General features: G+C 42.8%; 1 protein-coding gene across 3 annotated transcripts in view; it reads right to left on the bottom strand.

The window, feature by feature from the left end:
- TBXAS1 (thromboxane A synthase 1) overlaps nucleotides 1–16,137 on the bottom strand; it is a 238,029-nt gene extending 221,892 nt beyond the window's left edge. The window contains exons 1-2 of one of the 3 annotated variants that reach the window (XM_032445779.1): nucleotides 15,965–16,137; nucleotides 3,913–4,110 (exon numbers count right to left, since the gene is read on the bottom strand). In XM_032445779.1, coding sequence (XP_032301670.1) covers nucleotides 3,913–4,010 — 98 coding nt within the window. In that variant the 5' untranslated portion in view covers nucleotides 4,011–4,110; nucleotides 15,965–16,137. Of the gene's footprint in view, nucleotides 1–3,912; nucleotides 4,197–6,776; nucleotides 7,053–15,964 lie in introns of those variants that run through there. The other 2 variants (XM_015867313.2, XM_015867322.2) reach the window with 2 other exon arrangements.
- Nucleotides 16,138–26,818: the final 10,681 nt, after the last annotated feature.

Genomic DNA, 26,818 nt, shown 5'->3' with positions numbered 1-26,818 from the left:
TCGAGAATATCAGTGGGATTTGTAAATGTTAACCTCATTCCTCCCTTAAGTGTTTGTTTTTATTTCATGCCTGGAAAAGAACCCTGAGTTTCACAGAGATTAAGCAAACAGAGACAGCAGCCCCTGGAACTGAGAAAGAGAGCGCTCTTAGAAGAAACTGCTCTGATAATCAGTTTGGCTAGGAGAAATCACAGAGGGTGGAAGTGACACAGACATGAGACTTTTGATTTTTTTTAAGGACTGCTCAGTGTTGTATCTCTGATATTACCAGGCTTTATGTACTTGACATATATTGCTTTTTTTGTTGTTTGTTTTATTGTCCCTAATAAAGTATTTTCACTGTCCATCACAATAATAAGGAGGTAGCAACAGCCATTGAAGAATCCATGGTATGAGGTCTACGGGAAGAGACTTGGACCTACCGATAGCAAGTAGTGAAGCTGGGGAAGGAACAGACAACTAACCTCCACCCCAGGAGTAACCCTGAGTAGATTGTATTAATAGAAGACAGGAAAAAAAAAAAAAAAAAAAAAAAAAAAAGCAGCTTCAGGTTTGTTCGCTCCATTCCAAATCTGAAGAGACTGCATACCTAAAAGTCTTCCTGCACTCTCAGTGTTAGATGGGCTGACTTAAATCTGCTACAGGAGATTTTAAATCTGCTACAGAGATTTTAAATCTGCTACAGAGGCTTTTTTTAAGGCCATATGGAGGATAAATACAGATATAGCCTCTGAATTAAGGCTGACACGACACATCCTCATATTACATTACTGAAAACATAAGAGAAATCAGGTGTGCTATTAGACGGTGTTTAACACAGAATGAATGGTGTTCTTGATTGTACTATAAGAGGCAGCCTAAACAATGACCAAGTCATCCAAATTTCCTCTTCAGACCTGTATCTTCTCCCGAAGTTTATTTTTGCCACAACCAACCCCAGTTCTCTCCTCACTTTATAAGACCTCACCTTATCCAGAAAGGTGAAGAAATTGGTCTTATCACAATTTAGCAAGATATCACTTGTCAGCTGAACTGTGATAAATCACAGCTGGCCTTACAATGCACACACTAACAGCTACAGAGGCTTAGCTGATGGGCAGCAACTCAAGGGCGTCATTTAAACCTCCAAGTAACGCCATTCACAAAATTCTTGCTAAGGAGATAGCTCAGTAACACAGCAGTTGACATCACGATGTTACAATTCTAGCGTACATTAGGTTTATCATCTCTTTCCCTACAACTGCCTTCTGTTTCGCCTGTAAGCCTTTTAAAGCAAAAGAAAAGTGGACAAAACTAGTCTAGTTTTTTGTATTCCCAGAACAGTTGACATTCTACAACCCTGATCAAACAGAAGCTACCAGCATCCCAAAATTTACAACAGCAAATATTCATGCTTTTCTTCTCTTATGACTGCCATCCTGAAGAGGTTATAATGCTGGCAGAATTAAGAAGCTTTCCCCCCCCACCCCCCAAAAAAAAAAGAGGTATTCAGAAGTTATTAAAATATGAGAGTAAGGCTCACAATGGAAACATCAAAGGAACTTTAGTAATTATTACTTTATTGATACTCCCATCACAGGTTAAACTGATGCTTTCTAACTCCTAGAAGAACCACACAACTCTGCATGCAACATGGCTGTAATATAAAAAACCATTCTCTAGAATTAGGGACCTGCATTTTACTCACAATCTTTAGTGTACTCCTTAAGTAATACCTTGAATCCAAAATTTCAACCATGAAGAAAGAAGGCTGTGAGCATGAATTGTTTTGTACTCGTTTGCTTAAATGGAGATTTGATATGAAAATGAATAAATAAATAATAAAAAGTAAACTGTTATCTGAATATATTGACAGGTCTGAAAAACAAGAACCATTCATGTAGATGTGCTCCATGTTTTAAACTTATGTGTTCACTCACTGCACTTTACTGAAATTAATGGATCCACATAGCTTAGTCAACTAAGAAAGCTTACCAACAGCCCATGTACATTGCCCTACTTGTTTAACTGCAAGTTTAAGAAACAACACCATCTCCTCCTTGAAAGAGTGACCTAAAGGCAGCTGTATTTAATAAACTACCCTAAAATCAACTTGCATCTGTAGATCAATAGGATCAGTGACAGGTTAGGGCATAAAACACTTATCCACATAAAACTCCAGTTTTCTTTACACAGCGCCTTCACAGAGTTCATCTTCAGCCAGGAAAAGAGAAACAAGGAATGGTGTACCTCTACAGTAAGGCAATTTCCCACCTCACCCCTACACTGGCTGTTTTTGCAGCTTACATGACAGTTGACTGTTTGCATCTAGGTGCCTGGTACAAGCTTGCCTTTAGTCTGCCTTTAGATCCAAGTTTATTTATAGAATCATAGAATCACTGAGCTGGAAAGGACCCGTAAAGGCCATCTGATCTAACTCCCTTGCAGTAAGCAGGGACACCCACAGTTAGATCAGGTTCTGCAGAGTCCCCTCCAGCCTGTCCTTGCATGGATGTTTGCAAGGACAGGGCATCCATCACCTCTACCGGGGCAATCTGTTTCATTTATGTTGAGACAGAGTTCAGCACAGAACTTCCATGCCTTCCTTTCTACAAGAGGGCCTTTCTCATAAGAGCCTTTCCTAAAATGAACCACAAAGCAAGGCTCTGGAGAAGCATGCATCAGAACACAGTAAGTTTGTACAGAGCACTTCTGTGCCTTCACAGCCCTCAGCCCATCTTGACACTTACAGCATGGAAGTACCACGCTCTTCTAGTCATCTCACAGGCTGCCAGAGCTCACTAGACCTTGTGCTGCATTTCTGAACCATGGCTTTTCCTCTGGCCTCTCTTCAGCTACTTTGAGCTTATGAAGACTCATGGGTCAGTAGCCAAACAGCATGGATTTACAAGAAGATCTAGTGTTGCCATTCTTTTTCCAAGTAAAATTAACAGGCAATGGGACCTGGACCTTTGTGATGATTTGAGCAGATCTTATAAAATTGGCTTGCTCACCTATCTGATATGGCAATGCACATCAAAGAGGGAATTGATTTGGCTCTTCTCAGTCTCTCCAGACTCTCCCTTGATATGGAATCAGAACAAAGCTTGACAGGATTAAAGAATCAAGAAACATGTGCAGAAGTGATCCGCCCTTTACACTCTTAGAATTGTGCTGAACTCATGATGTCATCACTATTCTTTTCTGGATTAGTTTTGGATTTTCTTCTGAAGTTCTTCTCTTACTGTTCATGAAATTATTTCTTGAACCCACACAGAAATGAGAAAAGGCATTACTGACTAAAAAGCAGGGTTTGAGGAACTCTGGTGAAGAGAGTCAGAAAAGCATTCCCAGATCAGCTACTTTAATTTCCAAAACAGATTATCTGGACAGGCTTGTGGTAGGTACTTTTTTGCCCTTCATCTCAGCACAGCTCATTGTTGTGTCTACTGCACTTAACATTAGAGTTGCTGTTATTCTGGTGGCTGTCCATTACTCAGCGTGGAAAGAACAAGAAAAGAAATTCAAGCAACAGTTAAACCAAGAAACCTGGCAAAGGTCAAGTGTGTATCACTGTACGAAAAAAGAGTCCAGCAAGACCCTGTGGCAAGAATTCAGTTTCTCTGTGACCAGCATCAGTGCTCCTGCAGCCTACAGAAATTAGTAAGAAACCAACAGCAGTTAAGTCCACAAGTTTTATGACAATTTCAGTGAGCATTTGTTGGTTAAGCACTCAAAAGAAAGTACTGCAAGAACAGAACTCTCTAAAAAGCAACATGAGTTTCATAAGCATGTATTTCAACCTCTACATCCAAACCAGCATGCCCTTTGCACCCCTTCCAGCCAGCTATCTTCCAGTTTCACCATAAAAATAGGAAGTCTCTGTAGATGCTGGGAGAACTTCAGCAGGCCCCTATTGCCATTACCACTTACCAGTACAGAAGAACCATGAGTATCACCAGTAAAGCCAGGGTGACTGTTGTACTGTTCACTTCTGCGGAGGCAAACACCAGGAGATCTGCGAGCTCCATTTTCCTCCACCACAGTGTCAGCCTTCAGTGGTACAAGTTTGCACACAAGGGAAAGTCTCCTCAAGAGCTGATAAAACTCCCACTGCTATTTGAATGACATCTGCAACAAAAACAGGAACCAAGAGGGCAAAAATACATCAAGTCAAGTATGAACTGCAAACCTTTCCTGTTCTTATCGACTGCACACTCAGAGAGACAACTTTTAGGTTTACCAAATAGTAGGATGTAGCAATTCCCCCTCCCCTTTTGCTGACTGTCATGTCAGTAAATATTTACATATCAACTGCTTAAGACATCAGTGCGGTCAAATGGGTTTCTAGACAACAAGTGTGGGAGACTGGGGAAAATGTGGGAAAAAGAAGGAGGGGAAGGAAAGCCTGACCCTGGTGCAGATCATGGAGGAAGAATACATGACCACCCATCGTCCGTGTCTTAGCATGCAAACAGTGGTGTTCTGTGAAGTAATAAAACCAGAGCATTTCTGCAACAGAAAACTTCATTGGCACTTATCTCCAAACTGGTTACACTTTAAACACAGTAGAGCTGAAATTACCCCAGCTAAAAGGAGGAATTAGGGGAAAACTCTTCTAATGTGACTACAAGAAGACATATATAGAAACTAATGAGCAGAAAAATACAACTGTAGCACCATGGTAAGTTAGAGTCACTCGCACCAGCCATTGCATAGGTAGCACTGTTTGGTCAGATCATCTCAGGTCCACAGGTACCACAGCATATTTTCCTGGCTCCATACAGTGCCTCCTCTAGAGGTACCATTCACCACAGCATTAGTATGTAGCCAGAGAATCTCTGGTATTTGGATTAATATTAATATAAGCATGTGCTTCTATGTGTTTCTGCACCATGGCACAGTCAAGTTGTCACACAGCCCGAACACAGTCTGACTGCAGTTCAGGAAATGGGTTGCCCCAGCACGTGAATTCCTCAGTTCTCTTCCACAGTTTCCTCTCTGCAAACCTCAATCCTATTTCAAAAATCTGATCTGGTATAATGAGAAAGGTCAACCAGAAAGTAAGCCCTGAAGCATGTCTATGCGAGGAGACCTGTTACACACAAAGTTGCTAAAGACCAGTATCAAAAAATATTGCAGATTACAACATGAGCAGCTGCAATTTGCAGGTAAACACTTGCCCATGATAAAATTCCCAGAAACTATGCGGTATCATTTGCAACTTACGAAACTACGCATAAATGTACAGCAGCCTTCCCATAATGTACTGAAAGTTAAGGGAACTAAAACTAACCAAAAAACTCAGTGAGAAAGAGGCAGTCTGCAACGTCTGATTCCCATAACACACCGGATGAAGAGTGGTTTCTTCTCATACAACCCCAAGATAATAGCTTAGATTTAACGCGCGAGGCTCCTCCAATATCACTGTATTACATTTCCTCCTCTTATCAGAGAAGTTAATAATATAGGTATCAAAAAAGTAAAGTCTCTAACACAATGGAGTTTAATTTTAAGAAGATTTGGCTCTACTCTAACTGAATCACTTCTATTTTGGTTCTCTGTGCTTCACAACTGCATTAATTCCCTTCCAGCCTCAGATCCTTGCAGAATAAGTAAAAGGTGTTAACCAGCTCATTGGCTCCACAGGATAGCAAGGTAGATCACAGAAAACCTTTCTTATTGTATTAACATTGCTATTGCTATTCAGGGTCAATAACAGCTCTGCTAGCTTGCAGCTGCCAAGTTCCCTAAGAACAATTGCTACAAAACGCAAGACCGGTGATGCAAGGAATTAGTCAGTGGGCAGAAGCCAATCCCACTTGAAGAAAATAATTAAAACAAAACAAAAATCAAATATCAATACTCATTACATTCTTTCCAAAAACAAAGAAACCCTATCACAAATGTAGAAGGTAAAAAAATAATATTCCTGTTTCACTGTGCATTAATTTTCTTGGCTTTTTAGTTAAAGGTCAAAAGGCACAAAGGAACATGGTGAAGTGGGCAGTACTGGTGGGAAGTGGAAAGTTGGGCTAGACGATCTTAAAAGTCTTTTCTAACCATTATGATTCTATGATTCTATGATTTATCTGCATGTGGAGGATTGATACCTTCCTATTCAAGACAGTGTCAGAAGTTCTATTAAGTTCAGCAAACACAGAGTACAGATCTTGCTTATTTTTTAAGAAGTGCACTGAAGCCTTTTCCCAGTCACACTGGGAGGTAGTTGGGATGAACAGTTCTTAAACACACACATTATAATAGAAAATAGGCTCTCACATCAGCATCCAATTTGGAAGAGAACACATAATCAAGCTCCCAACAACAACAACCATAATTTTCTGCTGTTGATATTGGAGTTTTATTTTTGCTTTGGTTTTTAATCCTCAGCACCTGTTTCTTACTAGAGGATTTTAACTTGGCACCTCCAGCCATTGGGAAGGGCAGCAGGCAGCAATATTTCCAAAACTCACCTGGAACACACCTAAGTGCTGTCCCAGAGTCTAGTACTTTGGCTCCATGAAGAGTCAGAGAAATCCATCACACTTTGAGGGGCAGGGGAAAGGAATAAGGAGGGATGCAGACAGCAACAAAAAACAAAATATTCATCAGTCCTGCTTTCAGCATCCTTGCTTTACTATCAGGCCATTTACATGAGAAAAAACATTCTTATTAACAACTTAGTAGCAGATATATTTATCACCAACCTCTCGTTGTTTGTGTGCATATATGTTGCTCAGGCTGATATAAGGATATTTAAAAACTATGGAGACAGATACTAAGTCCTCACTAACCATTTGACGAAGGAAGACAGAGACAAGTTGAAGCAGAGAGGCCTTTTCATCTCAGCACTAACTGCATTTGCCTCCACAGGGGTTCTCCCAAAACAACTTCTACCAAAGTTCACGGTTCCTTGATGAGGTGCCATCCGAGCTCTTCTCTCCTCAGGCAATGAAAATCCACCGATCTCCTCCACGATCTCAAACACAAACTTACACTCAGAATACCCATCTCACTCCTCCTCCCTCAGCACTGACGCTGCTGCAGACCTAGAGGTCCCAGCAAAATGCAGACCTATGAGACAGAAACAGGACTGAACTTTAGCATATATATGCATGTTGGCAGCAGGAAATATTAAAAAGGGAAGTGCATTACTACATTCAGAGTATAAGCAGTTGAAATGTTCCTCAACTAAAAGAGAAAAAAAGGCTATCCAGGTTTTCCAGGAAATGTTCATTCATTAAATTCCTGTCTGCTCTAATTCCAAGAATATCATTTTTTTGTTAATGCTCCTCCAAAACAATGTGTTTCAACTTCAAAATTAATACAGGTGCGGCAGTGAGCCTCAGCAGTGCCAGACATAAACAAGTATCTCTCAGACAGGAAATACAGAGCTTATTAAAAAAGCAGGGTTAAAGACATTCTCAGTAGACCTAAATCACATTAAGGATTTTGACCAGTCTTCAAAGCACACTGAATGGAAAATGTGCTCTCATGTATTTTGGAGGCTAATGACTAACCTGCCTGACTAACCAAGAACTCTTGCTAATGACCAAATTCAACTTCCCTCATGCTATGCTACCTCATACATTTTAAGGTCTATAATAATCTAATTAAGGCCGAGCCATATCAACTTCACCATAGATGAAGGAAGTCTAGACAGGTGTTAAGTTTTAATTTTAAAGCAGTTCCTCTCTATAGAAATTTGTAGCACAGTCTTTAGATCAAGGAAATTGTGTTATACAGACAGCTTAGCCACAAATTACTGCAAATGAAATACCACAGAACAGCTTAAAAACATGAGATTAATCGGAGACTAGTTTACATGTAAGCTTTAAAGCCATGTACAAAACTGTGTATGTATAGAACATTAATTTATCTTAAACAAAAAACCATTCCAGAGCAAAAATGAGTTATTAACATCTTTAAGGTAGGTCAAATCAAAAAGATCAAAGGCACTGTTCTCAGAGTTGTTTTTTTGGGGGGTTGGGTTTTTTTGGTGTTTTTTTTTTTTCCATTTAATATACATATTTAAAACAACTTTAATAACCAAAATCCTGGGAATATTAATGTCTTAAAGCAGAGGGATTTACAGCTGCTATGACTCCATTATTACTATCCCTGTATAAGGAGATTGGTCAAGCAGATTAACCAGGTGGTCTTAACCCCCTGCACAATAAGCTGTAGCAAACTACTCCAAAGACAGACCACTGAGGCATCAGAGTCCAGATCAAAAGATCCTGCTCTGCATTCCAAACAGACAAGGAGCACTGAAAGGACACCATGGACTCGTGGAATATTCTTGAACCACCTTGAATAAAATCACTCCAGTGAACTGGATCTCCAAAAAGCATACACTGCAACCATGAAACCACATTGAGGAAGCTGCTTTCACAACACTTCCTACTTAATTTGTTTCCCTAAGTCAGAACCTGGCTATATTTACATAACTGCTCCTCAGAGGAGGGGTACCTACCCTAAAATTCCAGGAAGGCTGAAATACTATGCAAACTTGCACTTCACCTACAGAATTAATCTTAGATGACTAAAAGTTTTGGTACTTCAAACTCAGTCAATATCACAGGGGCTAAAATACCTCATTATACTAACTAAATGTAGTGCCACTGTACTAAGTCCCCTCTAAAGCAACAAGCTGTGAGATATCCTACTTATTTCAAAGAACTCCACTTAGAAATAGCACAGATTTTGTGGTCAAAAGGAACATCAGTTTCTTCCTCTTGCTGTGAGAGCTCAGAATGAGTTTCTAAAATAAAGTTACCTTTGCTGATAGTGACATTAAGGTCTTGCAGCCCCAGTGAAATTCCAGAGAAAGCAGAAATTAATGCAACATCTGCTGCCCAAGGCCAGGCATTTCTAAGCAAACGGGCATTATTAAATAATCAGTAACTTGTTTATATTTCTATAGCTTGCTTTAGAAACATTGATTGATTCAAGCAACCCTATAATTTCATTGTGCTATAAAGTTGACTGGAGATAAGTAAGGATTTATGTTCACGAATCAATAGTTCTACCTTGATAGCAAAAGCCAAAGAACCCTGCCTAGACAAGCCTTGCAGCAGCACAAAGCAGTGTTAATGTTTGCCTTTGTAACAATATCACGATAAGAAACAGTATGTTATAATTATTTGTATGAAGTTCAAATTTTAGATGACGAGAAAAAACATCTAACCTTCTCTGACTGAAAATCTACTTTAGATGGCAAACTCAAGGTTTGAATTTTCCGAGCTGAAAAGACACAGATCAAAAGAGCTGCAAAAAACTTTACAGAAGCAGCATGTTCTATAATTTAATTAACTAAATTGCTCTTATCAACTTCTCTTTCACTTACTAGCCCATGGAATCAACACCAGCACATACAAAGATCAGTCTTTTTCTGAGCTTTGCAAATGGAAAGATGCAGAATGCAGGTTTTCTCCCATTAACAGAAAAATGTTGAGAACTCAACGTGTTCTGCAACTACTACATTTCCCACCTTACCTCTCCTCTACTTTGCAGTTCAATGATTTTATTATGGAATCCTTTCAATAGGATACAGAGAGATTTCTGTAGAGAAAAACTACATGCAGCCTCCTTAAAAAGAGGCAGCAGCTTCAGAAACAAGAAGCCTCAACATTGTACTGCCCTGAGCAACAGCTCCTGAACTTCCAGCTGGACAAACCCTGACCACTGAGTCCTCTGGGTCATCTGAATGGAAAAAAAATAGATTAAAGAGACACAAACAAGAGGAACAATGTAAAGAACAGCAGCCAAGAAGAGGTAGGGCTGAGTGCACTCTCCTAGAATTGCTGTGAGTGGATAGGACAAACTGAACTCCCATGTTTGAACAGAGAATCTTCCCATGGATTATGATAGCCTTCAAGCTGACTAGGAATGGTAGAATCAGGTCCCAGATAGGAACTACAGACAGTATCAGATCTGCCTGTGTGTCTTACCTCTAACTGTTAGACATCAGAGTGCCTGGATGCAATTAACACTCCATGATTAATAAGAAAGCAAAAAGAAAAAGAATGCATGATGAAGTAAATAATACAAACATAAAGAACAGGATGGGCACTACAATTCAAGCATTACCACCATCTAGCCTCAGTATAGAAGGGAAGGTAAACCAGCAAGTAGAAGGGTCAAAATCAAGCAAGTCAGACCAGTACTATTGCCATCATAATGATTTTCAAACTTCAAGAAGCACAGAAGCTCCTCGTGTTGAAAGGAGATACAACTGCAAATAGACTCAACGTGGCAGTTCAAAGTAATTGCTAAGGGCGACCTCAGCTCTTCAGCAGTTCTCTACCAGCATCCATAAAGCCTCACTTTTAAGCCACAACACAACCCATCATGGGACAGGGGAAGTTGAGTGCAGGGTTTGGTGATTCTGCTTAAGCTCCTGTTTGAGACAGGCAGGGGACGCTGGTGCCCTGTTGACTCTCTTGCCTTCGGAGATATTTACCATGCTCCCCAATGTAAATATTTCAAAATACCAACAATTGCGGGGTGAACAATCATGTCGGACACTTTCAGATGGCTGTAAGAACACAAAGTATAGGGTGCACTGAAACACAGAGAGTCATAGCTAGAAGACCTAAGCGTCTCTACACTGTGGGCCACAGAGGCAACATAAAGTACATTGAAAGCCTTATCTGAACACATGCCCCATCCAGGGGATATTCTCTATCTAAATTCACACATCACATGATGAAAAATCCTTGTCAGATCATGCCCGGTATTCCCAAAGGCTTTCTTACCCACACGACAGAACACAAATAACTAACATGCAAACTGTAGCCTCTTACATGCTACGGAAGGGTGTATGAAACACACCTATGGTTTTGCTCTAGTTCAGCCTTTTGTAGCTTCCCATTCATCACTTTTTTTTCCCCACAGTCCTTTCTGCAGGCCCCTCATGCACTGATTCGCAAATCAGAATTCCCTTCAGCTCCCTCCCACTCCTTCTCAGCAGATAGGTTACAACATACACAGGCATGCATAATTGGTGAGGGGGCAAAAACAGAAAAAGTGAATAACAAACTTACACAACAACCAAAGCAACATTTCCACATCTGAGCTCTTACTGCTAATCTTGGCGTACTTGATTATTACTTTTTTTTTTTTCTAAAGTGCTACTTCTTCATTTGTACAATTGTGACAAATACAGGCTTCACTAAAGGCAAAGAGGGTCAAGGCCTCACAGCAAGAAAAACGATGTTCCCAAGCTATGAAACTCAGAAGGATCAGGGCCAAAATCCTAATTAAGCTATTTTATTTGCTTGATTTAAAATAAATAAATAAATAAGTAAAATGCACGGTTTTCCTGCAGTCGCATGAATCTGAGAGTGAATTTGTGATTTCTGAATGCTTGAGGTTAGCAGTACTTCCAAAAGGGCACGAACCCAATAAGCTGACCTGTTAGCCACAGGAAGCGAGGTTAAGTGGAAGACTAAGTATGGTGGCATGTGAGCTGAAACAGCAAGAACTTAGGATCAACCCAATTTCAGCCCTGCCAATGCTCACGTTAACTTGCTCTCTTAGACTGATAGATAGACGAGATCCAAGCCTAACACTCACAGTGAGTGCGGCCTCCTACCTCTTTCCTATCTTCTGCTGCCAACTGGCAGATGAGCCCAACTCTAAACTGTGGCTGGGTTAATGAAGAAAGGAAATAGGTAACCTTCTCAGTTTCACTGGAAAAAAAAAAAAATCTACGGAAAACAACTTCAAGCCATCATACTTTGTCTTGTTACTGGCTGCTGATCAAAGCTAGAGTTCAACTTGGAAAACCATGGCCCTGTGACAATCTGAGAGGAGTGCTTTGTACTCACCACAGAACCTAACAAAGTCTTCAAGCTACAAGGGTCTTGGGTGTTGTTTTTTTTAAAACACTTATTAGAAGTTTCTTTCTACTCTGAACATGCTTTTGCTTTCCTTACCTTCAGCCAATTAAGTACAACAAGCTCAAGCAAGGGACTGCAATGATAAATCTGCTCCAGCTTGAGCACGGCCAGCAACCCTGGCAACTACTCACAGTCAACTTCAGCTCTGAAGTGCTCTTTCTAACCCAGAACACCACCACTCGCCAGCACTGCCACCTTAACCTGCTCTCACAGGTACATTCACAAAGCAACCCGACTGGTACAGTAGGTACTAACCAAAATTAAAGCTAGATGCTAGCTCAGAGTGGCAGATATGTTAGGCACACACCAAAAGCTATGGCCCTGTCCCAGGTATGCTAGGATTTCTGAATGTGAACACTATAGAGATACACACTTTTTCCTAGAGTAGAAATCCCACAGAGATCCCCCCCAGTTTATCAGGTGTTGCCTCAAAAGCCCTGGCTCTGCTTGTGGTAGCTGAGGCTACAACAGCAACCACCCAATATTGCTGGACTAATTGAGACAGCCGGGGGGTGAAGGGATGTTGTGATGAACTCTAATTTATTTCCCTCACCCTAGTAAGCAAAGTGACACATGAATAAAAGATGCCAGATGGAGTAAGCTGTCTGGAAATGAAGAAATGCCTTGGGTTTCAGGAGGGGCCTAGATTTATGCAAGACTGGAAGCCAAGGGCAGAAATGGTGAAGACAGCCAGGACCAAGACCTTCCCGTGCATTTGGTGAGGTATACAATCTACTGCTCATCTTTGCCCCAGTTACATAGTATCACAGAATAGTTTGAGTTGGAAGAGAATCTTAAGGACCATCTAGTCCAGCTCCCCTGCAACGAACAGGGACACTCACAGCTAGATCAGGGTGCTCAGAAACCCATCCCACCCAATCTTGTTTGGATGACAGCAAGGACAAGACATCCATCACCTCTCCATGCAACCTGTTCCAGTGCTTCACCACCTTTATTGTAAGAAACTTATGTTCAATCTAAATCTCTACTATTTTAGTTTGAAGCCACTTCCCCTTGTCCTATCACAACAGACCCTGTGAAAGTCAGATCCCTTGCTTCATACAGCCCCCCTTTAGATACTGAAAGACCACTCTCAGGTTTCCCTGGAGCCTTCTCTTCTCCGAGCTGAACAGCCTGAGCTCTCTCAGCCTGTTCATATAGAGAGGTGTTCCAACTCTTGAACTACTTTTGTGGCCTTACTCTGGACACGCTCCAACAGATCCACATCTCTCCTGTACTAAGGACTCCACATCTGGACATAGCTATGCCATCATTGAAGGCAGCCAGACAGGACCTGCTCTTGTTTTCCACTGGCCAGCTCTGCAAAGCAGTTCAGCAAACCCACAGAGGCAGATACTCTAGAGGCCTTGCACATGCACATGGGGCTTTCACATGGGTTGTCACCAGGAACGATGCCTGGTGCAGGCAGAGACACTGTCTTTGTCTCTGAGTGGAGAACTCCAACTCCAAGGGTAAAATATTGTTCTTCTCTTAGTATACGTAACTCGAATTAACCTTATTGGAGCATTGTGGGTACACTGAGAAGATTACACTCTTTAATGTGCAGTTACAGCTGTATTGTAAATGCAACATTACATGTTTTCTATTATGGTTCAAGACCGCTATGCTCTTCAAGACTGCTATAAACCCCAGAAAACAGGGGTTTATAATGGAAACACTGAAACACTCACTCTAAAAGCCCCGGCAGAGAGGAAATATAGCTATAAATTCAGCTTCTGTTTTCTAGCATATACATTGACAAGGTATGAATAATATGTATTGCTACAGTTAGAACAGACAGATGTACACATTGCTCAGGGTAACCTTTGTTGCAAAAGTGGATGATGGAAAAGGCTCTAAGTGAAAAGAGCAACCTTTTGTCTTGTCTTTAACAGAGTTACTACAGCTGCAATAATGACATGAAAACAGCAACAGAAATATAGTAGCCTGTGCACTAAGGCTGATTTCTGAATGCACAGTTCTTAAAAAGGGGGGTGACATTTTGGCAGCCAGTGAGAAGGAAAAGGTACCTTTCTCCTACATCCCTTCAGCCTCCCTATGTTGAAAAGGATTGTCAGCTTGGATACTGTTCAAATGAAATGGCAAATCAACTCACCAGCTATTGCAAATCTAGCAATTACTGAACTTGATAATGTAAAAAGACACTGATCTGCTTGGCAAGAGAAAGATGGGCAGGTAACAGCGCTATTGCTGGGGCTGTGACATTTGGGAATTTCTTCCGATATTAATAGCAACCGCAGCAGTGGGTCAATATGGTACCATTAGCCACCTCATGCTGTTGGACTTCTGATGCTGTCATGGTTTTGTCCATGAAACAAAACCACTTCTAGGGAGGTACGCTGACATCAGGTGCAACAGGGAAATCCATGGCCATGCTAGATGCAGCAGGTGGAGCAATATCAGCATGCAAGGAAATACCCCAAACACAGACAAGCTGTCAGCAAATACAGCCCCCGTTTGGTTTTTTGGGGGTTTTTTTGTTTTTTTTACTAGTACTGCTCATGCATGGGGAAAAGGTACTTGAATGCACAGGAGGTACTTTCACATTCAATGCCACTTTCCCAGAAGGTTATTTTCTATTATACATGCATTAGAAATATCTGACACTGTGATCACTGAGAACGTAGGATGCACCAGAAGCCTGTGAGGAGCAGCCCATGTGCCCTCCCTATCACAGCAGCATGAGTCTGGAGCTTCTTACCAACCCTGCCGCTGTCAGTTCAGCATCCCCATCTGAGATGCACACCCCCTCCTGGTGGGTATGCACTCAGGAGCACTATCCTTATCATTCTTACATTCATTTCCTTCATGGAGGACATCTGCTTGTCAGCTCTGTGCCACTTTATACCATCAGTGCCCACAGTGTGCAAGCCCGGCCCACAGCCGTACTTCCATGCTGACCTCAGAGCAAGAAGGAACAGCCTTGTTGTCCGGACCTGTTCTGCACTTGGCAGCCTCTGCAGTGATTAACGGCAAAGCTGCTTTATTACCATTAAAAGGGCAACACAGCTCTTGGCAGAACTGGGAGCTGCCTCTCGCATCGTGAGCCCTTCCCTAACACTAACTCCTGGTTTTGCTCCCACATCCTTTTATTTAAATAGGGTCTGGCACCAGCAGCCTTAGCTAAAAAAATAAAAAAAAATCCACGTTGTTCCTGCAGTACATGCAGTCTTCAGCATCGTCAGTAAACTATTTGTAGAAAGGAATACAGCTGTGTCATTCAGCCCAGCACCCATGTCTGTGACGTGTATTCAGCCCTGGGAGGCCGACAGAGCATCTCTGAGCCAAGGATTCCCCAAAGCTCTCTGAGAATTTAGCTCTCAGGCATAATGACCAGCAGCGGGTCAGGGGGAGCTTCCAGGGCAGCCACTTGTCCAGGGATCACTGGGAGCCATGAACACACTAAGCTGCTTCTCCTCCTTACACTCTCCTGATGGCAGCATGCAGCCAGAGCATTTCCAATGTTTCCAGTGCTGGTAGTGGGGACTGGCACAGCCTGGAAATTGTGGCTGCCTACAGCTCTGCTGCAGCAGCAGAGACACTGGGACAATGAAGTGTATGCAGGAAAAGGCTGCTGCAGATGCTTACACTAAATTTATGTTTGGCTGTTTCTTTCTACTGAGACCCAGAAAATCGAGTTAAAATGAGGAGGGGGAAACAAAAAATAAGGAATTGTAAAAGCTTAAATTGAGCAAGAAGTTGGACGTCTTAAGACCCTTATTCATTAGAGAAATATCTCCAGTCCCTACAGAGAGTGGGGTTTCCTCCCCGCCTCCTTCCAAGACTGAATGAATATTTATTCCCACTAACCTTCTCCCAGCACAGCCAAGCAGCCGTTCTTCTGACCGCAGCTGCAGGGAGAATGGCATCCCTGTGCCACTGCTGCCACGTGCTCGCACTGCAAACGCTGCCGTGAGCCAACCCCAAGCAAGATGGGCTGCACAGGAGCAAAAGGGCAACGTCTGGCGGCCCGCAGCACGATGCCAGGATGGTGGGGCAGGGGGATCTGCAGCCCCCCTCCTCCAACTCCAGAGCAAACACCGGGAGATCCTTACCTGAGTATTTCTCCTATGCTTCTCCCACTGGTTCCTGGTTGGGCTGCCAGCAGGCAGTCGCACTGCAACACCCCACAGGGAGCGGTGCACAATGCGGTCGCCCTGCCTCCCACGGCACACACAGGTGCCTGGGGAGCTGCTCTGCTCCCCTGGAGTCCTTGCCATGGAAGGGCTTTGCGAGGCTGCGTAGTAGAAGGAAACAGGCACCCAGACATCTACTGAATACATATTGTAAAATATATATGTGTGCACACATACAAAAAGAAGACTCAGCACGTATTTTTTTTTTTGCCTACAGTATGGGGAAAATGGGAAGTTCGGGTACTTGCAATACTCTTTGTGATTCTGGAGGGGGTTGTGTTGCTGGGAAGGGAAAGTGGGGTTGGGGGGGAAGGGAAGGATGAGAAAAGGATGACAAGCAGCTATTGCCAAATAACTTCATAAAATCAGATCGGAGAAACTCAAATGTTCCCATGCACTAATTTGTTAATGACTGGCCTCAAGCCTTAAAACGTGCCCATACTTAACTGTATCCTCCACTGAAGTGAATGCAATTGAATCTCATACTCCAGTTGTTCCAGAAACTGGGGGCCTCTAGAAATTACAAGCATGGCTTAGTAATGGTGAGATTTTAGAAGTAATTACGGGCTTATCCACACTGGGAGTTGCTGTGCAGCAGCTTTGCATGCACAACTCCCCTCCCCTATTCTGGATGTGTATTTCTCACTCATTTTGCTCTATCTGACTTTGTTTGCACTGGTTGGGATTTCAGTTCACAAGTTACCTTCTCCTGAACTGACAGACTTGTGCAAGGTGAGTATAAACTGCATACTCTCTTTCAACTCATGGTTAAGCCTTTTTTTAGGTATTTTGCCCAGAGAAGCTGTGGACACCCCATCCCTGAAGGCATTCAAGACTGCATTGGATGGGGTCCTGGGCAACCTGATCTGGTGCCTGATTTAGTGGTCAGCAACCCTGCCCATGGTAGAGGGCTTAGAACTACATGATCTCTGAGGTCCCCTCCATCCTAAGTCATTCTATTATGTTATGATGATTATTACTCCCCAAAGGCTGGATATTTATTTTGAAGACCAGAAGCAAAGTTTCTCAGGAAGTCCTGAATCTTGGAGATCAGTAGGAACACTAAATGCTCTGAGATCCTCAGGAAACTTTAGAAACGCAGCCCTATTTTCATAACTGGGATCAAAATATTTGTTTTTCTAACACCGTGTGGAAAACAGAGCTGAGGGGAGAATACTCTGATTTCAGAGCTAAATTTCTCAGTAATTAGCCCCCATGCATAACAAGTTTTAATGATAATTCAAGGGAAATATAAATAACACTTATAATCTGTCCAGATTATAGTCAAAGCTTTAAAGTTTTGCCCAAGTTTTATTAAATGCACATGCATCAAAAATGTGGAAAATGTTCATATACGACCAGGCAGAGAAGTTTTTCCAAGACCAGGAGTTATTAAGCTCATGGATATACAAACAGCTTTCTATTATCTGAGATAAAGCGGAGGAGGACAAAGGGTTGTTTTCCTAGAAAATGGAAAATAATAACACAAGGGCCGTAGAGGAGGTAGTACTGCACAGACTTGGCATCCAGGAAGACTTAGCTCTCACACCGTGCTGAGCCAAAGCTGTGTGGCTTTATGGACATCTTCCCAAATCAAGAAGACTTCCAGCTCCTGGGGCATGATACAGAGGCACCAGAGAGTGCTACAGAGCTGCAGAGGACCTGCACCGCTCAGACAACCTATCGTCTGTGGGGTTGGCAAGCAGATGCAGGACATTTCTGGTCATGCCAAGCCACTGAAAGCTAACAGAGCTCACATGAACCAGAAGGAGTTCTGCTCCGAGCAGGGCTCTGTGCCTTGTCCTGTGCTCCCAGAAAAACCTGGCACCACACAAATTGCATACTTACTCCATAGCCTGGATAAGCCTTCCAGGATGATTAAGATTCTACAGTATGTGACTTTGAAAAGTAAGGTTTCATGGACTCGCTAGAAAAATGTGAGTTTTGACCTGGCACTTTTCATTCTAAGAGTTCTGAATAATCTTTCTTACTGTAGGTTTAGAAAAGACAAAGAATAGAAAGAGTATGTTCTTTTGACTCCAGTTCAAGTTCAATTGATACAAAATCTATTAATCATTGGCATGTAATTTACATTAAGAATGCCTGTATTAAGGCAGGGACATAGAAAAGCTGGGATGGATTGCTTCCTGAGATCTTGTGGCATTAAGGCTATTTTTTTCTTTGTTCCGAACTCTGTAGCATTCAGTTGACTGAGGCAGTGTCTCTTGTTATAAATGAGCTGTTTTAAACTGCTTTTGTGAACACATAGGATTATTACTTACCCCAACAGGTACTTTGTTAGTCCCTGACTCTGAAAAGACTTGCATGACTAAATACACTATGAATAAGTCCATTGAAATTGCTAAGGTCTGTCTAATGTTTTCATCTTCCTGTTTCCCAGCACAATGAACATCTCAGTCATCTATTATTTGAAAGAATCCACAGATAAAATCTGGATAAAGAGGAAGCATGGATAACATAGCACCAGACCCTCATGTTGTTCCTCTGGCACAGGGGAATCCACCAGAGGCTCGACTTTCAGCAGACATCACTCTGACACTGGAGGGATGCCCTTCTTCTCCACACTCAGTGAATGGTTGCCGAGTGAGTCCAGCCATCTCTACCACAGAGCTGGAGATGCTATCTGCGAGGATTATAGGAGGGTAAACACAGTGCTTTTCCCCTACGGAAAAGAGAAGCAAAGTTGAGGTGCAGTCATTTCCCAATAGCAGAAGGCAGGACACAAGGAAACGAGATTTAGTGCCAGCAGTGCCAGAGCTAAAAATCACCGTCCTGCACAGGGGAGCTTTCTTAAAGCCTGTGCACACAAGCTGTGGGGCTCCAGCCTGTCTCCTCACACAGAGATGAGCAAGTCAGGCCTGCAAAACCACTCAGATGCATACATGGCAAAGGCCTTCTGCATGGTTTCCAGGTTTTGGGAAGACCTGAGTTTCCTCAGCAAGCTCTCTTAAACATATCTCAGCACACCTCCAACAGAATGCTTCTCTGGGGAGGGTATTTACACCAGGGTTTGCCTGACCACAAGTGAGCCCTGAGAGCAGCTTCTCAGTCAGCAGATGTGATGGCCTGCTAGATGCCAAAGCAGAGGGAAGCTGCTGGGAATACAGTTCCTTGCCCCGAGAGCAGGGTCTAGGGCCATTCCCTGCCTGAAGCCCTTGTGGGCAAATAAAAGGAGGCCCGGGCTAGCCGGGCAGGGTGGGCAGCAGGAGGTATGGAGGCTCCACCTTGTTCCTGCCAGTAGATGGAGTAGGCCTGGCACGGGAGATGAGAACTGCCCAAGGGCTGCTGGCTCATCCCAGTGTCTTCCCTGGCGCAGCTCCTTCCTGAGCTTTCTCTTTTCATCCCCTTACTGGAGGCTCCAGCCCACACCCACAGGCACACTCCCCCCGTTACAGTTTGCCTATGGAGAGCCCTGGGTAGATAGAGACTATCCACACATCTCTGTGATAAGCTTCTGTTTCTCCCAAACCAGTTCAGTGCCACCATCTGTAATGGCCAACTAGGTTATTTTCCACTCATATTTCTGTTCTGTTGAGTTTAAACCAAGATCAACGCGAAAGATGGATATGTGCGTGTCAGTTCAGCAAATTAAACCTACAGAGCTAAAAATGATCAGATTCCCAAGGTGAAAAATCAGAGGTGGGGGTGGAAATGGAGATGAATTACTCTTTTTCTGCTCAGCCTTGGACACAGGAATTAATGGGAAAAGACAATATTAACTCTCTGCCCTCCTTCCTTCTTGCCTTAGGGCCTTGGAGAGCCGAGACTGATTCCCCATGATGCCCATTTCTTTGTCCTCTTTCACTTGCTTTTTAGTGACATAAAGAGACACTGGTCCTTCTGCAGCTCCCACCCACTGGACACTTTTCAAGCTTCAGAAGCCAGAGATAACACACCCCCTGATTGGCACACATCAATGCATCGCTCCCATCCCATGATGGCTGTAGATAGCGCAAGGGATAGAAGTGAGGAGAGCCCCTTTGGCTGCATTTTCATCTGCCACTTTGAAGAGGAATGTGTCAGAGCCCACTGCCTCAAGGTAGTCAGGACGTAAGGCAATCGGGGCAGCTCTGAGTCGTGCTCAGCAGGCAGCACTCAGTGGGCATTACAGCCAGCTAGCAGATAATGCAGGCACAGTGACGCTAATGTGTGCATGCTTCAATGCTAACATAAAGACTGACAGATTATCCTGTGAGTGATGTTAAGTGCTGTGCAAGATACAGCATACTGTAAAGAATATGCCCTTATTTGCAAAGAGAGGCATTTGCAGGTAACTTCAATATTTACGCCACATACTTCCCTGTTTTCCCTTTTGGTTTTCATTATTCCGCTTTTTGAAACCAGTTCATTATTGTTCCTCAAGGGAGTGGGAATATTTTCTTTTCCTTATTTTTCAAAAGCAGTTCTTTTGTTTATGTCATACATATGATCTTCACCATCATTAATTAAGACATCACCTGGTGTTATGCCTACAGGGGCAAATACAAGCTTTGTAAATGGAAAAGTACATCAGTAGCTCATTTGCTTAATAATGGGCTACACATTTGAAGCCAAAAAGTAGTTGGTGGCGCTGGTTTCTTCCAAATCTGCCATACTAGTGTCATTTATTTTTGCCTATTGGAGGAAAAAACAGATGATCAAAAATCCTAAAAGCTCATATCTGAGAAAAAAAAACCAAAAACAAACAGTGAGAAATCAAGGCAATTTATGGCAATTTATATTCTGTCTTATGCTTTTCTAGGGGCAGAAAAAGGTCCTGCTGCAGAAAATATCTTTGACATAGATGTTTGACTGATCTGCTGGATAGACTGCGAGGAATAGAATTTTACATAGTTTTTATGGGGTATTAAAATTCCAAAGTGGCCAAGTTTTCTTATGGAAAAAGTAAAATATTTAAGGGTTTGAACAGAGGCACCATCTGCACGGGAGCGACCCCAGACCGACTGACAGTGTGTGAGTATGTGCGTGTGTTTCAGTGAGACATTCTGCATTTCAGTTCCGTTATAATTCTTTTAAATATTTATTACTGGAATGTAAATTGTGCTGAAAACTGAGGTCTTTGCTTTGGAAAATACAGACAATCACCTACCACGGGTGTCGTGGCTCAGTGGAATATGCAAGTCCCCTTTGGAGAAACAAAAGGATTTGGTTATATAAACAAGTCACTGTGTTGAATTATAAAAGTGAAAAGAGACAAAAAATGAAAAAAGAAAAAAAAAGAGCCCAAACCTGCTGACTGCTGGTTGAACTACTCCTTGGCTATGTGTGAACTGAAGTTCTGCAGATCTAGCAAGAAGCAGGAGCAATATTAAAACGAATTGGTTACAAGTAGTGGAAATAGTCCAGCAAGCACATTTAGAATATGCAACCCTAAGTATGGTTTTGTTTTCAGATTGCTTTGTCTTTATTTTGAGTGTAAAACATTAATAAGCTTCTTAAGGAGATTGGGGATAGGAGAAAACACTGCCTGATCGCCTTAAAGCCCGAGAAAATAAAAAAAGTTCTCAAGTTGCTGGATGAAATAACAAACCAGAATCGGTTTATACTTCTTACACTGCTATGAAAGCTTTACTTCTTGATCACTTCCAGACACCAGAAGGTTATTAAAAATCCACAAAGGAAAAAGAAATTCTACGTTTATACGAGCTTTAAAACTTATTTGGGGACCTCAGCTTGTTACCAGTGCGATTAGAAGGGCAAGCCTGTAGCATGAAAGTAATTAATTGACAAAATGTGGGAGCAAGGACCAACCTGACACTGCCAGCACACTGGGAGGGATTAACCATGTAGTCCTGGGGAATACAGTATCTTCTGGAGGGTCGAGCTGAACCAGGTTGGTGTGGATGGCACCAGCACTTAGATACAGGTATTTGTATCACTTCAAGCCTGCTGTCGTTTCGAAGATATAAATAGGCTTGGAAAAATCAGATTATTGGGAGGATTAAATTGGGATCAGTGTCAGTAATAATCTATGCCTTTGCAGTGACACCAATTTAAAGAGAGAAAGTTTGGGGGAGGGGATTCACATCATACAATATTGCCTATGGGCTGTGTGGGAATGAAGAACCGAAAGGAAGAGAAGGGGGGTTAAACAGTACGGCTACCTGAGTCTGGTGGGGACCTGTGAGAGCACAAGGACACCAGATCCTCTTCAGCAGTAATACCAAGTGCTAAAACATGCTTGTTCTACTTCTTAAACTAATTAAGTCTCTCTTCAATCTGCATTCCCGTAGTTCCAGCCCCATATATATATAGTTTATTTCTTTATTTTTTAAATCACGTTGCCTGAGTCTTCTCCCCACAGCATCATTCCCTCTCTCCTCCAACTGAGTTGCAGAAAGGCAGCTGATGCCCAGCCGTGGTATCTCTGAGGCTTTTGCACGCCCCAGACTGAGGACATAACATGACCCATGATCATCACACCCCTCTATCCCAGCCTCTCAACCACCAACTCCACATAGAACTCTGCATTTTCCCAGCCAGTCTTCACTCAGCAGCTCTGCTACTCAGATCAGTGCAGGTGCTGCCTCCAGTGACTAAGCATGAGGCAGCTGGTTGAGGCTCGTTATCATTGCCCAAAACACATCTCTACAAGTGAGATCAAATTTACTCCCTTCTTTTCGATCCAGAATGATTTTGATAGCGGTAACTTTGATTTGATGATAAATTGCCTGCTGAATTTCCTTTCATCCAGAGACATGAGAGAGCAGACTATGCAAGGTACCCTGTGAAGTGATGTTGAGTGAATAAGGCATATTTAGACTTGTTTCCTCTCGAGCCTTTCAGAAGAAAGTTGAAGACTCTGTTCCCAGCCCAGGAGCAGCGTAAAGCAGGCAGTGTGAGGCAAGCCAGCCCCGCTTCTGTGCAGCCATGCTTTTGCCCACTACTGGCACTGCTGTTTGAAGGGGTGGGTGACCCTTCCAGTGAGGAACTGAGGACATCTTCCATCTGGGGGCTTTTGAAATGTTCCACATGGCCAGAGGCCCATCTTTTTCCCAGTTTTTCCTTAATAAGCATGAAGAAGCAGATGAAAAAAAGGCATTTCACTACAGAGTAGTGTTTCACCCTTCTGCTGAACAGCAGACCAGGATCAATGCAGCTCAGGGCAGTGGGCATATTTCAGTAAATACACCTGGCTGCAGCACAGTCGTGCTGAGAAGAAAGGAATGCAATACTTATTGGAATAAAAAATACTTGGGATGACTGTCAGCTATGCTACCCAATGGCTACAGCAATACTAACAAGGTGAACAGTTCCCAGAACTGGCCTTCAGTGCTTTCTCTGAAGTTCACTCTCGCTCTGTGATAAACAAATTACTATTTATTTATCTATTTATTGTGTTGAAGGAACAAATGCTGATATTTGGATCTGTGCCTTTACAGCTCTATCCCTTCAGTGGCTTTCTCACAAAAGCACTTCACATTTCTCATGTTAATTTTTTTTTCCTCCTAAATATATATTTACATTTCTTCCCTATTTCTTCAGAGGCAAAATGCAAACCTGTGTCTGCAGAAAGGCTCAGGCGCCCCTCTTTTCCTTCTGCCTTTAGTCTTGCTTCTGCTTTCCGTTTTTACTTCTGCTCAGTTAATTAGTCACCTATAATTATTTCCCTCTTTATTTACGTGGGCATGTATTTTCCCTTGGAAGCTGCTGCCTGCTCCTTCAGAGCCAGCGTAACCTGACTCCAGCCCTGCAAACCTACTGGCGTCACACAGCCCAGCTCCAGCAGCCCACAGCACTTTATGAAGGCTGGGTGCTGGGTGCTGGGTGCCGGGCAACCTGTTCCCTCTGCGTCATTAACAAAATGGAGGGTGCTCTTCCAGGCTGAGCATCAATGGCTTGATTTTAAGAACAGAAAGTCAGGTAGGAGCAGAGCAAGGATGGGCACAAGCACCTTGTGAGAGCGAGGTAGATGAGGGCAGCCCTGCATCATCGCTCTTCTGCTCTTCCTCTGCTGGGAAGCAAAGCCTGCAGCATCATGGTACCTGCTTCAAAGAGCTGCGGCAAGGCACGTCACTGCTCTTAGGGTTATGGGCTGGAGTTCTTGAGCGAGCAGTGATACATAAAGGAGAAGTCTTTGCATAATTAGTGATACTCACACCATTGCATTCCAGAAAATTTCAGGGTAAGAAAATAGCTTTAAGGGTAAGCAGAAGATAAATTTGAGTTCAGGCACCTTCCTTAGTTTTGCGTGTTCAGCATCTCTTGGGATTGCTGTCCCACGAGCAGCACATACTGAGGACATAATTCTTCTGCATGTTGAAGGATTTTCTGACTCTGTCCTTGGACAGCAATTAGAACTGGTAGAGCTGTTCAACAAGCAGGGAAAAAAATCTTCACAGATTCTTCATTTCAGTATACTTTTTATTTTTTTAAGAACTTCACAGGTTTTCCGACTGTGTTTTGAACACTTTATTCTGAGGTTGTAAGTAAATTTCCCTCTTCTCTCCCATAACTGGATAATAATAGAAACAACATATGCCCCTTCTATATCCACATTACAAAACTTGATGCCCGTTCCACTTAGGAACTAGCTGCAACAGTGATCTGCATTTTTTCATCTCATCTCACCTTTCCTGTGGGATCATTTTAATTTCTCTGTAGTGGTAGACAGGAAGTCTGAGGTAGGTGTTTTTCTCAGAATCAAGCTCAGACCGTCTCTGGTCGCAGCTGTTGGTCAGGTTTTCTTTGAGCAACCTGACCAAGTTGAGCAAAGGCTCTACTTTGTCCAAGCGGCAAATGGCCAACTGTATTTTGGGCTGAATCGAAAGAGGGGTGGCAGCAGGGCAAGGAAGGGGGTTGTCTCCTTTTGCTCTGCCATTGTGAGGCCCTGTCTGGAGTACTTCATCCAGGCCTGAGATCCCCAGCACAAGACAGTTGGAGTGGGTCCAGAGGATGGCCATGAGGATGCTCAGAGGGCCGGAGCAACTCTTCTACGAAGGCAGGCTGAGGGAGTTGGTCTTGTTCAGTCTGGAGAAGAGAAGGCCACAGGGAAACCTCATTGTGGCCTTCTAGTACATGAAGGGGGCTTATAAGCAGGAGGGGACTGAGTTTTTACATGGTCTGATAGCAATAGGACAGGGAGAATGGCTTTAAACTAAAAGAGGGGAAGTTAGTTGTTAGGTGGACATTCTTTACTCAGAGGGTGGTGATGCACTGGCATAGATTTCCAAGATAAGCTGTGGGTGCCTCATTCTTGGAGGCAATCAAGACCAATCTAGAATGGGGCCCTGGGCAGCCTGAACTGGTGGGTGGCAGCCCCGCCTATGGTAGGGTATTGGAACTGGGTGGGTTTTCAGGTCTCTTCCATCCTAACCCATTATATGATTCTATGACAAGCATTTTCTTTGTATGTTCTGCAAGGAAGATAAACCCAAAAATCCAGAAACACTCCTGTAGGTAACATGCTATAACTTCAGCTGCCTCTTTTTTACAATGGGAGAAGTTTTCAAGAGTCCAAAATCTGAGGCTAAGGGCTCTGGAGCCTCAGTAGGGTGAGGTCAAAAGCTGCAACTGTTTTTGGAGCAGAGAGCAAAATTCACCTTTCTGAAGATTCCTCACACATACAAAAATGAGGCGGTGGAGGGGATAAAGAAAAGTGAAGGGGGCCAAGCGCTGGGATGGGAAGAGCAGAGTCCATGTTCAATAACATTTATGCTTATCTCAATATTGTACCTGGCGCCTAGATACTGCAGCAATTGGAGCCTCATAAATACTGGTGACAGATAGTAATTAGCAGCCCATAAATACCATCAACAGATAATCTTGCCTCTAGGAAGCAATAACAAGTCTTTCATACTCAACTGGCTAAGCAAGCTTGAAAGTGAAAATAACAAGTGGATGGAAAATACACTATTCAAAAACAGAAGTCTTCCTCCAGAGTCAAACTTCTTCATGGAAATAAAGCCTTAACCAGTAGTCTTAGACAAGCCTTAGGCTCCAGAGTGCCCCAAGTCAATTTATATCTGGCTGATAAAAGGGTCCTTGACTGATTCGTTACAGCCAAAGGCACAGCTCCTAGGAATGCATTGGGTTTTATTTTATTTTATTTTTTTCTGGAATCTCTGATCTCTGCTGAGGTTGGGGAGAAGTTTCCAAATTATGAAGTATTTTTGGAAATATATTGAGACCGTTTCACAGAAAAGTCACCTTCAAGTCTCTAAGAATTTGCTTGACTCTCTCTAGAGACAGAAATGATAGAAAGCTTCTAGTGTGATGTGTTCATCTGAGAGGGAATGACTATAGCAGATCCTAACAGAATGATAAGCTGAGCACATCTGGACCAAAATTAAGATCTTGAAGCAGGACCTCAATTTTCTACGTGTCCTAAACTAAAAGCATAGATTTTACTTTAGCAAATGAGGGTAATGGGAAGCAATAACAAATTGACTAATATCCGTAGATCGGCTAGAAGAGGAAGAAAAACCACAAACCTAAAAACTAGCAAATGCCCTGTAGGAAAAACCTGCCTTTCCATTCATCATTTGAATGCCACTGGTTTCCACAATAGTATTTATTCCAAGTTAACAGAAGGCATATGAGGTACAGATCATAGAAACATAGAATTGTTTGACTGGGAAGGCACCTTTTCAGGTCATCTTGTCCAACTCCCCTGCAATGAATGGGGACACTCACAGCTAGATTAGGGTGCTCAGAGACCCATCCCGCCCAACCTTGCTTGGATGTCTGCAAGGGCAGGACATCGACCACCTCTCTAGGTAACCTGTTCTGATGCCTCGCAACCCTTATTAT

This window comes from Coturnix japonica, chromosome 1 (genome assembly GCF_001577835.2).
Source record: "Coturnix japonica isolate 7356 chromosome 1, Coturnix japonica 2.1, whole genome shotgun sequence".
NCBI classification, from domain to species: Eukaryota; Metazoa; Chordata; class Aves; order Galliformes; family Phasianidae; genus Coturnix; species Coturnix japonica.
Note: the sequence above shows the minus strand (reverse complement) of the source record. Positions and strands in the feature narration are given on the sequence as shown.